General features: G+C 37.9%; 1 protein-coding gene across 1 annotated transcript in view; it reads right to left on the minus strand.

The window, feature by feature from the left end:
- The window catches only part of ITIH2 (inter-alpha-trypsin inhibitor heavy chain 2), a 46,979-nt gene extending 32,738 nt beyond the window's left edge, over positions 1-14,241 (minus strand). Inside the window, exons 1-7 of the mRNA XM_044677853.1 lie at positions 14,120-14,241; positions 12,011-12,085; positions 9,013-9,051; positions 5,854-6,026; positions 3,609-3,713; positions 1,528-1,690; positions 153-260 (exon numbers count right to left, since the gene is read on the minus strand). Coding sequence (XP_044533788.1) covers positions 153-260; positions 1,528-1,690; positions 3,609-3,713; positions 5,854-6,026; positions 9,013-9,051; positions 12,011-12,085; positions 14,120-14,203 — 747 coding nt within the window. The 5' untranslated portion in view covers positions 14,204-14,241. The remainder of the gene's footprint in view (positions 1-152; positions 261-1,527; positions 1,691-3,608; positions 3,714-5,853; positions 6,027-9,012; positions 9,052-12,010; positions 12,086-14,119) is intronic.
- Positions 14,242-15,562: the final 1,321 nt, after the last annotated feature.

Genomic DNA, 15,562 nt, shown 5'->3' on the forward strand with positions numbered 1-15,562 from the left:
TATGGTGCTTAGAAGGGGGAAATGATGTTTGGACATTGTCTTATCTTGACTTGAACCTTTCTCATTTTTTGGAAGGCATAAAAAGAAGACAATACAACATATAAACCAATAGCCACTTAGGTTACTACCTAACAATGCAATGTTTACTTTACCTTTTGTTTGCCTTTTGTTATAACTGGAACTCCCTCAAAATGGTCTCCAATATTTTCTGGAACATGAAGAAAACTAATTCCTTGTGGTTCAACAATCCATATATCTACCTAGAAGTGGAAAGGGAAAGTATTTATAACCCTAAAATCTGTTTTTTAACTTTTAAGAGAATTTCCCAGAAGATGGCAGAAAAAATTTGGAATAGGACATTGTTCCTTAAAATCCTTTTATAAGAGAGCAATAGACATGCCAAAAACAAACAAACAAAAAAACTCCCTCTAAACCAGACCTAGAGATGTTAAAAAAAACTTCAAAAGTAAATTGCTTCAGAAAATAAAGAGGAATAATTTGAGAAATGGATAGTAAAATAAATCCATATAATGAATTGAAATTGAAGCAAAGTGGCAAAAGGAAAATATTAGGAATCAACACAATGAGGAATAAGATAAGGATGAAACTTAACAACCTGGAAACATCCATGGACAATGTAAATAAAAAACAATTCCACTGATAAATGACATTTTTATCCTGGAGGACAAAATTGTGGAACAAATGGTAAAAACAAGTGAAAAAATTTCCAGGTGGAAGAATGCTTGAACAAAGATAGTGGATCTGAAAGACAGTGCTGAGGGAGATAATCTAAAGTTTGTTTAATTTCCCTAAAAATTTTGAATTCTCTTTGAGAGAATGCCTAACATTAGAAAATCTTATAAGAAAATTATATAGAAAAATAAATCAATGATAAGATGGCAGATTGGTAGAATTCACAGAACTCTAAAGGTATGAACCCTAGATTCAGTTCATTACATGGTGATAGAATAATAGACTCTCAGAAATAGAAGATATCCTGCAGCATTTAGTCCAATCCTTACCTGATCCCCTTTACCAAAAAGTGGTCTTTCAGCATTTGTCTAAAGGTCTTTGGTAAAGAGGAACTTATAATAATGAGTTTCCTGAAGTAGTTCCTTCTACTTTTGGCTAGCTCTAATTTTTAGGAAGTTTATCCTTGTATTGAACCTGAACCAGCTTCTTTGCTTTTAGTTCTGCACTCGGAGACCAAGCAGGATAAGTCTAATGTGGCTGTCAAGACTGCTTTCTAAATGACAGCCCTCAGAATACTTGAAGACAATTTTCTTTTCTTTTTGAGGCTAAGCATGTCCAATTCCATCAAGTGATTCTTTTATTGGCATAATTTCAAGATATGATGATCCAATAATCTTGTGGTTCTTTTCTTGGATTCCTAACTCTTTATTTTGCAATCATAATTTTTGAAAATGCATTTGAGTTTTAAAATTATTAAAGTTTAAGCTATTACATCTTTTTTAAAAATTCACTACGACTTTTTGGCCACCCTATGTTATGTGAATATGCTCTTACCTCTAAATGTTTGGCTAGTCGGCCAGGCTTCAAATAGAGCTTATGTTCATAGGATCCCAATTTTCTCCATTTCACTTCTTGGTAATGAAGTTCAAACTGTACATTAGATCCTGGGAGGACATTTACTTCAGTTTTGAAGTTCTCCATATCGAGAGAGTTGCTGCTAAAAGTGTTATTCATAAAAATAAATATTATTCCAAATGCATCAACAGAAGATGATTTTTCAGCTAGCTGAAACAATGGATAGAATGCTGGGAAGACCTGATTTCCAACCCGGTCTCAGAGACAAATCGCCTAACCTCTATTTGTCTCAATTTCTTTCACTGTAAAATGAGGATGATAGTAATAGCATCTACCTCCCAGGATTGTTGTGAGGAGCAAGTGAGATAATATTAAGTGCTTAGCAGCAAAATGCCTGGCACATTGTAAGTTCATGCTTCCTTCCTCCAAGTAGACTACTTAGAACAAGGAAATAATCATAAGCATAGCAGAGAGCCATGATCTGTTAGTATTAGGGAAATCCAGACATCTGGGGATCTTTCTGTCAAAAGCAGAGTAGCTTTGGCCCTGAGATATAGATGGGGCTGACAGACAGCACTTTGTTCCTTCAGAAGCGGTTAAGCTCAGCATGGGGTTAGAAAGAATAATTTATTAAAATAGGAACTTAACAGATGACATTTTCTCTTCCTGGGGCTGGACACCAGGTGAATCCCACTCCAGTTGATCCTGCCTTTCTTCCTTCCCTCACAGGAGCCTTATTAGATGCAACCTCACAGCATCTTAGGATCACTGGCCACACTAGTTCCTTTCTCAAGAAGCCCTGGAGAAGCTCACATCACCTGAGTTACCAAAGTTAGGCCTGAAATAACAACCCAAAGCCCCTTTTTCTTATCAGAAGTGAATTCAAATATCAATTTTTCAATTCCCAAGTGCTCCCATCTCCTTCCCCTCATAGATGTAGCAGCCCCTGTACAACACACCCAGGCTCCTTGCTCCCTTCCCCCTATGTCTGATTTTGCTTCATAGATAATAAGCTTGTGAAAAGTCACCAGACTTTCCTGGTTTGGGCACCTTATTCTACTGAGCATCTTAGTGGCCTTGTTTCCATCTTCTTTGGCTGCCTCATATTGTGAACATTTTCCCTCAATAAAGCTTGTTTATTTTTTTCTGTTAGCTTCTGTATTGTGCTGTGTGTTGCCTCTCTGCTACATCAGTATTCTCCTTTAGAAGCATGATCTATTCACCAAAACTGGGGCTAAGGGCCTTGGCAGTTACCCCCTGCTTTCTAAGCCGTGGCCCAAGTCCTGTAGAATGCAACTACTAGGATCAGGAACTTGGTGTCCCAATTGTAGAATGTTTCTTCTTCCAGAGAGCAGAGCTGGGAGTAGTAGGAGCCTGCCCTGAGTCATGTGGCTCTTTGAGCTCTTTGTCCCTGGCAAATAAGGGAAACTCACTGGTCCCTCCTTGTTCTGTATCCTGAAATCCCAAACTTCAATAAGACTATGTTAAGCCAGTACTGTATCTCATCTTCCATGGGGTCTGTGCCCCAAAATCTGATGTCCAAGATACCCCCAAGGTTTTTTTTGGGAGGATTTTACTTTCTCTCTCATCAATTGCATTTATCTTAGAAAGTTGAATTTTGGGCACCTTTTATGCTTCTTGCCTCTGGTGACAGACTAGTCATAGGTCTATATGTGTCCACTTTTGGAGGAAACTATGGAGAGATTTAGTGACTTATATGAGAAGTAGGATAGTATTATAATTGTAGGACAGAATTTATCATTGGAGAAGAGGGTACTCCTAGGAAAAGGATAAGAGAAAGAGTTTAATAATGGGGAAAAAAGAAAAAGACAATGAAGGGAGAGCTAGGTGGCTCAGTGGATTGAGAGCCAGGCCTACAGAAAGGACATTCTCGGTTCAAAATCTGGCCTCAGACACTTCCTAGCTGTGTGACCCTGGGCAAGTCATTTAACCCGTATTGTCTCTTCCTGCTCTTATGCCTTGGAACCAATACACAGTATGGTTCTAAGATGGAAAGTAAGGGTTTAAAAAAAGGCAATCATGTCTTGCTCTGCCCTTACCTCACCCATCCAGCAGTTTTGCCTTTGGCTCTTGCTTGTGCATACAGCCCACGAGCCACAGTCCTCTCTCTAATTGTGCTGGTAAATGTTACCCCATTCACAGTCCTAGAAAAGCAGAGGAAAAGATCCATTTAGTCAAAGGATGCAGTCAGGAAAGGAGGCACAATGAGACCAACCTAACAGCAGCTCCCTTACATTTTTCATCTCTAAAGCATCAACAATTACCTATCAGGTGCTGTCCTTGGTTCTGGAGTTAAAAGACAAAAATGAAACAGTGCCTGCCATCAAAGGAGCTTATGTTACAGGAGGGGGAAAGAACATGCACATACACAAACATACACAAAATATGTGTAGATTGTTTTGTGAAGGGGTGACAGTGGCTTCTGGGAGAACTAAGAAAGGTCCAGTATAGAAGTATAGCTTGAGCTGAGCTTTGAAGGAAACTCTGCATTTTAGGAGGTAATGGAGAGGAGGTATACCATGTATTTCAGGCATGAAGGACTGTTATGTATAGGAGAGAGACAGTAATGTTTGAGAAGGCCAGTTTGACTGGGAAATTAAGTACATATCAAATAATAAGAGCTGAGGTTGGATGTGAATAACTTATCTAGTATGCTTTTAGGGACACAGATAGGTCCTTTTCCAAAAATCCAAAGATCCATAATGTCCACTTATCTATCTTCTTGAAGATACCTGAAAGCCATCAACTGCATTTCTTGCCATTTTACCAAATGCCAACTAGGCTGAGAGAAATAGTATGTTAAATCACTAACTTCTCAGTGTACATTTTTAGGTTTCCTGAAACTTTAGAGGGACTCATAGTAGCATGGAAACATTGAAGGCTTGAATTGGGGAAGAGGGCTTTAAAGTAAAAATGTGTATGTGGGAGATGCAGTCCTGAGAAAAATGTAGGTTAACTTTGGCTCTGGACCTTTGCCTATCCTTTTAAACTTACTTCTCTCCCCTCATTGATCCCTTTGTGACTACAAAATGCTTCTCCACGGACACCTTGTTAATCTGTTTTGTTCTAAGCCCAGCTGACATCTAATCCCCACTAAGATATTAGAAAATAATGATGTTTCTCCCTTTCTTAGGGATATTATATTTTATGAGAAAACTCTTAAAATTAAAAAGTCTCCTAAATCCAAAAGAATGAACCTTTAATGGTGAAATCAGACTTTTTTTAGGCAAAAAAGATATTAGCTGTGGGTCTTGTCCAGTCTGCTTTAAATCTCACCATACAAGTAAACAATTTATAAAGCCAATTTTGTGTTCAAAATGAATTTTGTCTATCTATCTCACGATTTGTCCTAGAGTCATTCCTTTAAAAAAGTGTGATTTTCTTAAAGATGCATTATGATGTTTGAGTTTTTCACTACTCATCAGGATGTGAACACAGACCTGGTAAACATAAGAATTGATTCTTTTATACTTAATACTTCTTTATTTGCCTAAATAAATGGACCATTGGCTTAATCAGCTATGTGATTTCTATTATAATTAAATATATTGGGGCAGCTGGGTAGCTCAGTGGATTGAGAGTCAGGCCTAGAGGCAGGAGGTCCTAGGTTCAAATACGGCCTCAGACACTTCCCAGCTGTGTGACCCTGGGCAAGTCACTTGACTCCGATTGCCCACCCTTACCACTCTTCCACCAAAGAGCCAATACACAGTAGTTAAGGTTTTTAAAAAAATAAAAATAAATATAAAAAATATAATTAAATATATTAAAATTTATCTTCCATTTTGAAAAAATAACTATAGTAATGGGGAGTGCTAAGATAATTTAAGGATTTCATGGATCATTATGGACTATGAAAAGACTTCGAAGCTTGTTTGAAGGGATTCATCTTATATGAAGTCATATTTTATTGACATGGAAATGTACAGTAAGAGTTGGCATAATGAAGTAAGAAAAGAAGGCAACATGAGACAAGAAAACTTGGTTCAAATCCAAGTTTTGCCACTAGTCACTGTTTGACCTTTGGCAAGCCACTTTAATCTCTCTTAGACCCAGTTTTCTCCTCTGTCAAGTAAAAGGATTGAATTATATATTTGCTAAGATTCCTTCCAGTTCTATAATACTTTGTGTCTATGGTGATTGATTTTTTTTATACATTCTTTTCTTCTCATCATTAGCCATCTTGTGTGAGAGAACTGCCTTACTAATATATATGAAAAGTAAACAGGTGGAGCCACAAAACAGAGAAGATAGGAAGTCCAGGTTATACTTAGCCTTACTCACATGGAAAAGTTAGTAACGAAGGCTCCTCTGGGAATCTGAACATCTAACTCCACATTCTGTGAATATGGAGAGTTATTCACCACTTTGCATTGGACAACAGTATTGGCCACCCGAGAAGTAACAGTGGATTTTACTTTATAACTGTAAAGAGTTATTTGGTCATCCACATTTTCCTGTGGTAGAGAAAAAGGATTCTAAAGTGAAAAGAAATTAAATAACCATACTTATCCTAATAAACCATAGGTAAACACTCTGTAAATTATAAGATAATTCAATTCCACAATAATTTATTGAGCAACTATTAGGTCCTATGGTTAAGTATAATATAAGTTAAGAATTGAAGGACGCAGATGGCTCAGTAGATAAAGTGCCATGTCTGGAGATGTGAGGTCCTGGATTCAAATCTGTCCTCAGATACCTCTTAGCTGTGTGACCCTGGGCAAGTCACTTAACCCCAATTGCCCTACCCTTACCACTTTTCTGCTTTGAAACCAATACTTAGTATAGATTCTAAGACAGAGTGTAAGGGTTAAAAAAAAAAAGGATTGAAGGAGACAAGGGACAAAACAAAAGACTGAAGATATTTGAGGAGGGAGAGGACACATTTAGCATAGAAGGAATGCATTATGTATATAAATGATTACATGCACATGTTCGGAAGTGGGAGATGCTTGTCAAATTCAAGGAATGAATCATAATTTTAGCATCATAGTTTTGTTGGAACATAGAGAGAGGGGAGTAATGTGAGATAAGACTGGAAAGAGAAATCAGAGATTCTGAGATACTGTAGACTCATCTAAATGGTGATGCTAGTTGGAAATACTGGATTAGAATTCAGGAGAGATGAGAGTTGGATACATGGATATGGGAGTCAGCTAGGTGATGATAAGAAGTGAAACCAGTGGAGCAGATGAGGAAGTAAGAAGGTAAAAAGAAAAAAGAAGTAAGTCTAGAACAGGGCATTGTGGGGCACTCATGCTTAGGGAGATAAATGATGAACCAGCAAAGGAGATTAAGAAGGAATGGTCAGACATATAAAGGGGAGATTTAGGAGACATCAGTGTCAAGAGTTAAAGGAAGAGGCAGCTAGGTAGCATGATGTATAGAGCACCAGTACCTTGGAGTCAGGAAGACCTGGGTTCAAATGTGACCTCAGACATTTCCTAGCTGTGAGACCCTGGGCAAGTCACTTAACTCCAATTGTCTAGCCTTTAATGCTTTTCTGCGTTAGAATTGATATTAAGACAGATGATAAGGTGTTCTTTTTTAAGGGATTAAGGGCAGCTGGGTGGCTCAGTGGGCTGAGAGCCAGTCCTAGAGACATAAGGTCCTAGGTTCAAATATGGCTTCAGATACTTCCTAGCTGTATGACTCTGGTTATTTAATCCCCATTGCCTTGCCCTTACCACTCTTGTCTTAGTACCAACATATAGTACTGATTCTAAGGCAGAAGGTAAGGGTTTTTTAAAAAAAGAGAATAAAGGGAAAATTTTTGTTTTTTTTAAAGAGAGAAGTGAAGCTATAGACAGAATAGAGGAGATAAGAGAACTCATGACAGATTGCCTCAATTTCCTCAATAAAGGAAGCATGCTTTTTTATTGAGAGGTAGTACAAGTGGGTTGGGGTTTAAGAGAAGAGAATTATAAGGTGTCAGAGTTAGAAGAGATCTTGTAGGTCAAATCTTAAAGGAGAGGGAAATGCATTTGAGAAGGCTTTGAACATCAAATGACTCAATCAGAGAGGAATAAAATTATTTTTTAAATAACTCATTTTCTATCTTAATAACAACTCCAAGACAAAAGGGTAAGGGCTAGGCAAACAGGTTTAAGTGACTTGGCCACAATCACACAGCTAGGAAGTGTCTGAAGTCACATTTGAATCCAGGACCTGATTCTAAGCCTGGTACTCTATGTACCAGCAAGCTGCCTCTCAGAAGAAAATGTTATTGCGTAAGGCTGAATGGTTAGTTTTTATATGTGCTGTGGTAGACTATAATCTTTTTGAGGACAAGGACTATCTCATTTTTGTATTTGCAGCTTCTAGTACATAGTAGGTGCTTCATAAGTACATGTTGGTCATAGGTTCTATGGTAATTTCCCCCCCACATAACCTTTCTTTTCATGATTTATAATATTCTTGTCTGATAAAACTAGGTTTTACTAGATTATATAGAGAATATATATATATACATACAAAATCTATATAGGGAATAAATAACTCTTCAGTCTTATTCAACATGAAGCCATGGACAATCTTAGTCATGGTTAAAGCTTACTCAAGTGAAGAAGTGAATGCAAATAAGCCTGGCACATAATAGGCTCTTAAAATTAAAAAAACAAACAAACAACTCTTACCTCTATCTTGGAGTCAACACTGAGTATTGGCTCCAAGGCAGAAGGGTGGTAAGGGTAGGCAATGGGGGTCAAGTGACTTGCCCAGGGTCACAAAGCTGGGAAGTGTCTGAGGACAGATTTGAACCTCGGACCTCCCATCTCTAGGTCTGGCTCTCAATCCTCTGAACCACCCAGCTGCCCCCCATAATAGGCTCTTAATGGATGTTTGTTGATTGACTGGTGACAGCTTTTAGTCATTTGGTTATTAGTAGCAGTGAGCCCCAAGACAAAGTTCAGAAAAAATACCCTCATGATTTTAATTTTTATTTCACATCCTATAAATGACTTCTCTAAGTAACCTTCTAGATCAGAGGTCTAAGCATAATTGAAATAATTTTCTTTTGAAGTCTTCTTGTCATTGTAGGGCACTGGGCCACTTAATATTTAAAAGTGCTATTCCCACATGAAGCTCTTATCCTTCCAGGTAGCTGGTATTGTTTTTATTTAAATCAAAACCAGCAGTCAAATCTGAAAATAAGCACAAATATATCCATAGAATTTCCAGGGTCATTGGCAAAGCCTGAGGATATTACACATTTTGCACAGTTTGCCAGTATTTCAGATATTTATGAATATACTGTATTCTTCAGCACTACATTTAAATCTCTCCCAAATTATGCAAGGAAACATTTCAAAAGTCAAGTAAATACTCTCTTAGTAACCAAGGCAAAGAAAACAGTAGAATTTATTTCCAGATAATGGTTAACAGCAAAGTCATTCTGTCCCCAAATCCTAATATACTTCTTTAGAAGTAAGGTGAACTTACCGTTACTTTGTCAGATTCTTGATCACTGAATATGCTTCTCTGGGAAAAGAAGTTAGATAATTACATTTCAATAGCATGTTAATTAATTAGGCCTCGGAGGGTAAAAACCAACTGTCTTGATAAAATTCTCTGGTACAATAAGTAGAAGAAATCTATTGTCAGTCAAGCAATAGATATTGGCTTGTATCAACACTGAATATATTTCTCAGCCTTTTTGTGATCATTGACCCATGATTCTAAAACTAATGGTTGAAGAATGAAAATACAGTTAAACACATGGATGTCAAATAGTTACTCTGATCCTGGACTTTTTACTGATCTCTTTCCCCACTTTTTTGGATTTGAGGACCAGAGTTTGGAGGACCAGGGTTCAAATGCCACTTCTGACAATTTCAGTTTGTAGCCTTGGACAAATCACTTAAACTCCCTGAGTTTTAGTTTCTTCACCTCTAAAATGGACTTACACTAGATACTTTGTTCTCCAGCTCTAAATCTATGATCCCATGGTCCTAGACCCAGATAGTGTCTTAGTTTACTCACCCGTGGAATGGGTCAGTGGGTCAGGCTTAATGGTTGACTAATTGGCTTATTTAGCATGTCAGATCACAGAACAAGTGATGAATTTAATTCACTTCACCACATCCCACATATTCTACCAAGTTCTTAATCTTCCTTTCTTAGTTTTCAGCATTTTTGACTATCCATTTTTAATCATCTGCTACTCATCTATCATTTCTGAGAGAATCTGTGTCTTGTATCTTCTAGCATTCACTGGAGCCTGATGTCTGGAGCTCAAACAAATCTTGTTTCCATCTTCACATCATCTCTTATATATATATATATATATCCACTTATCTCTACTCACAAGCCATAACCATAGTTTGGGTATTTATCACCTCTTGCCTACACCAGTGCAGTGACCTTCTGATTGCTCTCCTTATTTCAAGTTCTCCTCACTCCAGTCCATCCACCACTCAGTTGCCAACTCGATTTTCTTCCAGCTGTTCTGACCACAGCACCCTGTAATCCCCTTCTCCCCTACCCAGTTAACTCTGGAGTTCTCCTATTATCTCCACAATAAAATATCAACTCCTCTGGCTTTTAAAGAAAAGCCCTTCACAATCTGGCCCCTTACTATCTTTTGAGTCTTGTAGTACTCTACTTCCCTCCATATATGATCCAGCTATTCTGGCTTTTTTTGCTATTCTTCACATAAGACTTTTTGTCTCCTGATTTTGTGCCTGAAACACTCTCCCACTTCGCCTCTTTTAGCTGCCTTCCTTCAGGACTCAGCTCCAATTTCACTGAGTTTTTTTCCTGATTCTTCCTTCTGCTAGCACCTTCTTGCTGAGATTACCTTCCATTTACACTGTTTGAATCTTATATGTAAGTAGTTCTTTACACATTGAGCTTCTTGAAGACCTTTATTCTTTATTTCTATCTTTATTTACTATACATATATATGTATGCATACATATATATATGTATATATATATATTTACCTGTTTGACACATTATTAGTGCCTCCTAATAAATGCTTCTTGGCTGACCTGATGCTGTCATTTGTTTCAGAGCTACAACTCCCATTGGGGTGGTTTTGTAGGCATGCATAGAGCATGGGTTGGGGGCAAGTATTATCTTTAAAACTCAGTACCACCTTCTAGGCTCTCCTGTGAATGTCTTCTTTCTGTCACTGGCTGCCAGTTGAGTTGCCCTTTTCTCGCCTTTTCTAGCCTTAGTGGTACAGTGGGAATAGCAAGAGGATTACATTATGGGAAAGCTTTGGGAATGATGGGAAGTCACTATTATGATAGTGCTTCTGTGACCAGTAGCTATGGAAGAAGGTGACTCTTCTTTAAAAGTGTGAATTCCCTGAAAGAGTATACTCAGAGCATGCACTTTCTTTTGAATGATGAAAAGCATTTTGATGGACTTAAGAAGTAACATAATTGTGTGTCTGTGTCAGATGGGTTTGTCTTTATGCACCTTCAGGAGAATATTATGTTTTCTTTTTGAGATGGTTGGGAAAATTTTAATTGTCCGGGATAGATCTTTTACACTGCTTTCTTCTTGAAGTAGAGAGACAGGAGGAAAGCTAGTTAGCTAGGTGACTGCTAGTAAAATGGAGATTAACGTCATAACCCACCGTGGATTCAGTAGACTTCCTGAGTAACTAAGAGTCAGCCTGGGATCCTAAAATAAGCAAATGAACCCAATGCCGAGGTAACTGATTCCATAGCACATGGTATTCTAGGGTAGAAGACATGATTTACCTTTGGGACCATGAGGAAGCCCAATATTATGACATGGAACTCTCACTTAAAAAGTACCATGGGCTGAGGTAAGCCTAAAGATCTGATGAGAGAGAAAATGTTTTAGAAGTTTAAGCACTCCCTAGACTTGGACTAAGTAATTTTCTTTTATACAGAACTTCAAATTACACTCATGGGTGGTATGGTGGTAGAGTTTTCACTGCCCAGCTGGAGGCATGGGATTAAATTTCCAGCCCAAGAAATGCCATTTTTTTTAAGAATCAGAGTGATGCAATGGATTGATTTCTGAACTTGGAGTCAGGAAAACCTTGCCCTGAAGCCTGTTTTAGACACTTGCTAGCTGGAAAAGTGATTTAATCTCTCTTCACTATAAAATGTATGGAGTGGCTTCAGTGAGTTTCAAAGATCCCTTCCAGTTTTAAATTGATGATCCTATGAACTTAACTGTATAGTTTTGAAATTGGATCTTCTTTTTCCCCCTCATATTTAAATACTAGAAATGGACTACTGGATTCTAGAGTTTGTGATGGCAGAGGCCATATGGGAAATAGAAGAATGCCAGAATTAGCCACCCAATAATTCAATTAGACAAATAGGGTATGGTGGTAGGTGCTCTAGTGCATACCCTCAAGAAGCCTACATCTAACTCAGACTCTTTAGTCAGTTAAAAGATGCTTATTATCTCTTTCCTTGTTTTTTCTTTTTTGACCTTAAATTTACTGTACCTGGTACCTTCTGTTTTCAAGAGCAAAAGGGGACTTTTCAGGATCCAGGTCCACCAAATCTTCATAGTCCATGAACTGAAAGAGAATTTGGGAAATACTCCAAAGGCTGAACCACTGACCAGAGAGGACGCTTCTGATGGGGGACTAAAGGGGAAAATAGCTTCTAAATTACACTGCTAAAGAAGATTTTTGCATTGTCAAGAATACAAGAAAGGAAATGTAATTGGGAAAAAATAAAACATTATAGAAAGAAAAAAAGAAATGAAGAAAGGTAAGTTCATGTTATAACTATGAGATTGTATAGAGTCAGAGGTCTGGACAAATTGACTTCTCGAGATCTATTTAAAAAATGGAATTCCACAATTGGAACATTACAAGGATCTTTCATGCCATCACTGGTGCATGCAAAGTGCTTTGAAAACTTTAACATGCTATATAAATATATTATTATTAGAAAGTTTTGAGTTTTTCATCCTTAGTCAGATATCAAATAATAATCTTATTGGTATTAGAAGTTCCTATGAAAGTCTAGGAATAACCAAAAGCTATATTTGAGAAAGTTCATATAATGTTAGAATTGAAAGTAGTCTTAGAAAGCATCTAGTCCAATTTCCACATTTTGTTGACTTAGAAACTCTGGTTTCCTCATGATCACATAGTAAGTGAGTGGTAAGGTTGGAACAGAATCTTAGGTCTTCTAGGATGATGTGCTTGAGGATGCCGCATAATAGAAGGGAGCTGAATAGGTAGACATGGGAAGTATCTTAGTTGACGTCTAAAAGATTATTGCTAAGTTTGCCAGAAAATCAGTTGGAGTCATGGGCTTAAGGCTTAGGGAATGGGTCTCAGGAATATTAAATATTTTTAATTGTGTCTAAACTCTGTGTGCCTGTCTATGAACTAATTCCAAATCAAATGTACATTATTGACCTGAACAATAACTCTCCAGACATTTAAAATAGCATGGTGACTATCTCACCAATAGGAAGGAATGAGAAGAGAATTAATTGGTAATCCTGATCTCTTAATCAGGCTACAAATATTTTTGTACATATAAGTTCTTTTTGCTTTGGTCTCTTTGAGTTATAGGCCTACTAGAGGTATTTCTGGGTCAAAAGGTATGTGCTATAAGACACAACAAAAGGGATCGTTTTAGAGAAACCTAGGAAGATGTTTATGAATTGATGCAGAGTGAAATGAGCAAAACCAGAATAATTTTTTTACTATCACAATAGCATTATAAAAATGAACAACTCTGAAAGATTTAAGAACTCTGATCATCAATACAATGGCCAACAATGATTCCAGAGGACCAGTGATGAAGAATGCTATCAATTTCCTGATAGAGAAGTGATGGTTAAATCTACCAAAATCTACAAAAAATTTTGAACATATCCATCCAATTTAGGAATTTGTTTTGACTATGCATATCTCCTATAAGAGTTTTGTTTTTCTTTTCTTTTCTTTTCTTTCTGATGGGTGGATGGGGAGGTCAGAAGGAGAGAAAATAAATGCTTTTAATTGAAAAAAATGCAAAAATTCTTGTCTCTGGCACATTTTCCAAGCATAAAGTTTTTGGAAAAAATTCATTTCTAAGCAGATAGTGAATTAGTTGCAAAATTGCCAAAATATTCATTTAGTATTTAAGAATGTTTTCAATTCAAGCACCTTGCCAGTCTAGAAGTAGTGAGGAGATCATCAGCTGACTGAAAACAGCTTCTGACCTCTTTTAGTCTGTTCCCCCTGCTCACTGTCCCCACTGCGAGGCGCACAGGTCCTAGAACTTTGGACCATGACTTTTCCTTAGAGATGAAAAGCACTGGTGCTTTGAAAATGAATTTTCCTGGCACATTTCTCTTTCATCACTTGGTATATGAATGAGAACAATGCTCTTCATTCGGCTTACCTCTCATGCAAAGCATTTTAATGTTTTAAGAGATATAAAATTCTCCATAGCAATCATAACATGAGACAGTCCGAGAATGTGGACTGAATTTTATGAGAAAGTTTCATTCCACACAGAATTCAGTTAATGAATAGCAAGAGTAGGAGGCAATTTAGAGAGCAGAGCTTCAGATGTTCAGAAAGGCACTCTGTGGAAATACTCACTTCAGGGAGTCCATTTGTAGGGAGATCCAGGCTTCGTGCTTCAGAAAGCAATAAAAAGAGGAGGAAGCCCATGAGCCGTTTCATTTTGTTCGTCTGCTTCACCCAGAGCAGCCAGTGTGGGAAGCACCGCGCTCCTATGTACTATGCCAAGTTCAAAGGAGAGTCAGGGAGGTGGCGATCTGTTTAAAAAAAAAATTAAAAAGAAAAAAAGAGGGAAAATCCAAACTTTGTTCAGAAGTGGGACAAATATTTGTTCTAGGGCTGAAACCTGACCTGTGGGGGTGGAGGAGACACCCAGAGGTTGCTCAAACAGCAAAACTCTGCCCTGCTTCCCGTGATAACAGGTCAACCTTGGATGGGCACTCTTATCTTCACAGATCTCTGTTGATTTTAGGTAGAGCCTTTGGAACTCCTTCTGTCTGTTCTGAAATCTTAGTGCAGGTTTATCCAGGAAAATGATGAGACCAACGTGAAAGGTTTCTGGGAATAAAATGCATCAGCACTAAATGAATTTTTAAAAGCATTTATTAATCACTTACTACATCCCAAGGATTGTGCTAGCATAATCAGAAAGAAAGATCTATCTTTAAGAAGTCTATATTCTAAGAAGGGAAAATAATTCATGAAGAGAAGATGAAAGAAAGAATGGAGAGGTAGGGCAGGGACTGAGGTAGGATCTGGGTGTCAGGACATGGTAGAAAAAGTCCAAATAGTTAGGACAGTGGCCTGGAGAGGAATGAAGACATGGCTAGCTATGGAGGTTCCAAGAGGAACCAGCCAGTACAAGGGAGAGACTTCAGAGGATGAGGATACTTCCAATGAGAGATGTCTAGGGGTAGGGTGAAATCTCCAGGGTGAAAGTATTGTGCAACACTGCATAGAAAGTCCAGAGAGTTTAGAGTGCAGCCAAGAGAAGAATGAAATCATAGCTAGCTTGGATATGCTCCTTCAAAAGGAGCTGGATCCCCCTACATTTGGCATATAATGCCTGCTCCTTCCTCTCCTCTCTCTCTGGAAACAATAGTCTCCACTTTGTAGTGACTTTTCCATGGGAATTTCAAGCCAACACAGTGATTTAGTTTGAGATTTTTGTAGAATCTTTAAGTCACACTGGGGGTTTGGGACAGACTCTAGGACTAGCCCTTGGAAGAGGAGCAAGGAGACATGATTCTCTGTTCACAACTGTGCTATGGACTAGTGAGAGATATTGGGCAGCTAGATGGCACAGTGGATAGAGTTCTGGGTCTGGAGTCAGGAAGACCCAAGTTCAAATCTAGCTCAGACACTTCCTAGCTTGTGTGACCTGGGCAAATCACTTGACTCTGCCTCAGTTGCCTCATCTGTAAAATGAGCTGTAGAAGGAAAAGACAAACTATTCCAGTATTTTTGCCAAGAAAATCTCAAATGGATGTGGCAAAATTTGGACACTAATGCATAGTTGGT

This window comes from Gracilinanus agilis, chromosome 5 (genome assembly GCF_016433145.1).
Source record: "Gracilinanus agilis isolate LMUSP501 chromosome 5, AgileGrace, whole genome shotgun sequence".
NCBI lineage: Eukaryota > Metazoa > Chordata > Mammalia > Didelphimorphia > Didelphidae > Gracilinanus > Gracilinanus agilis.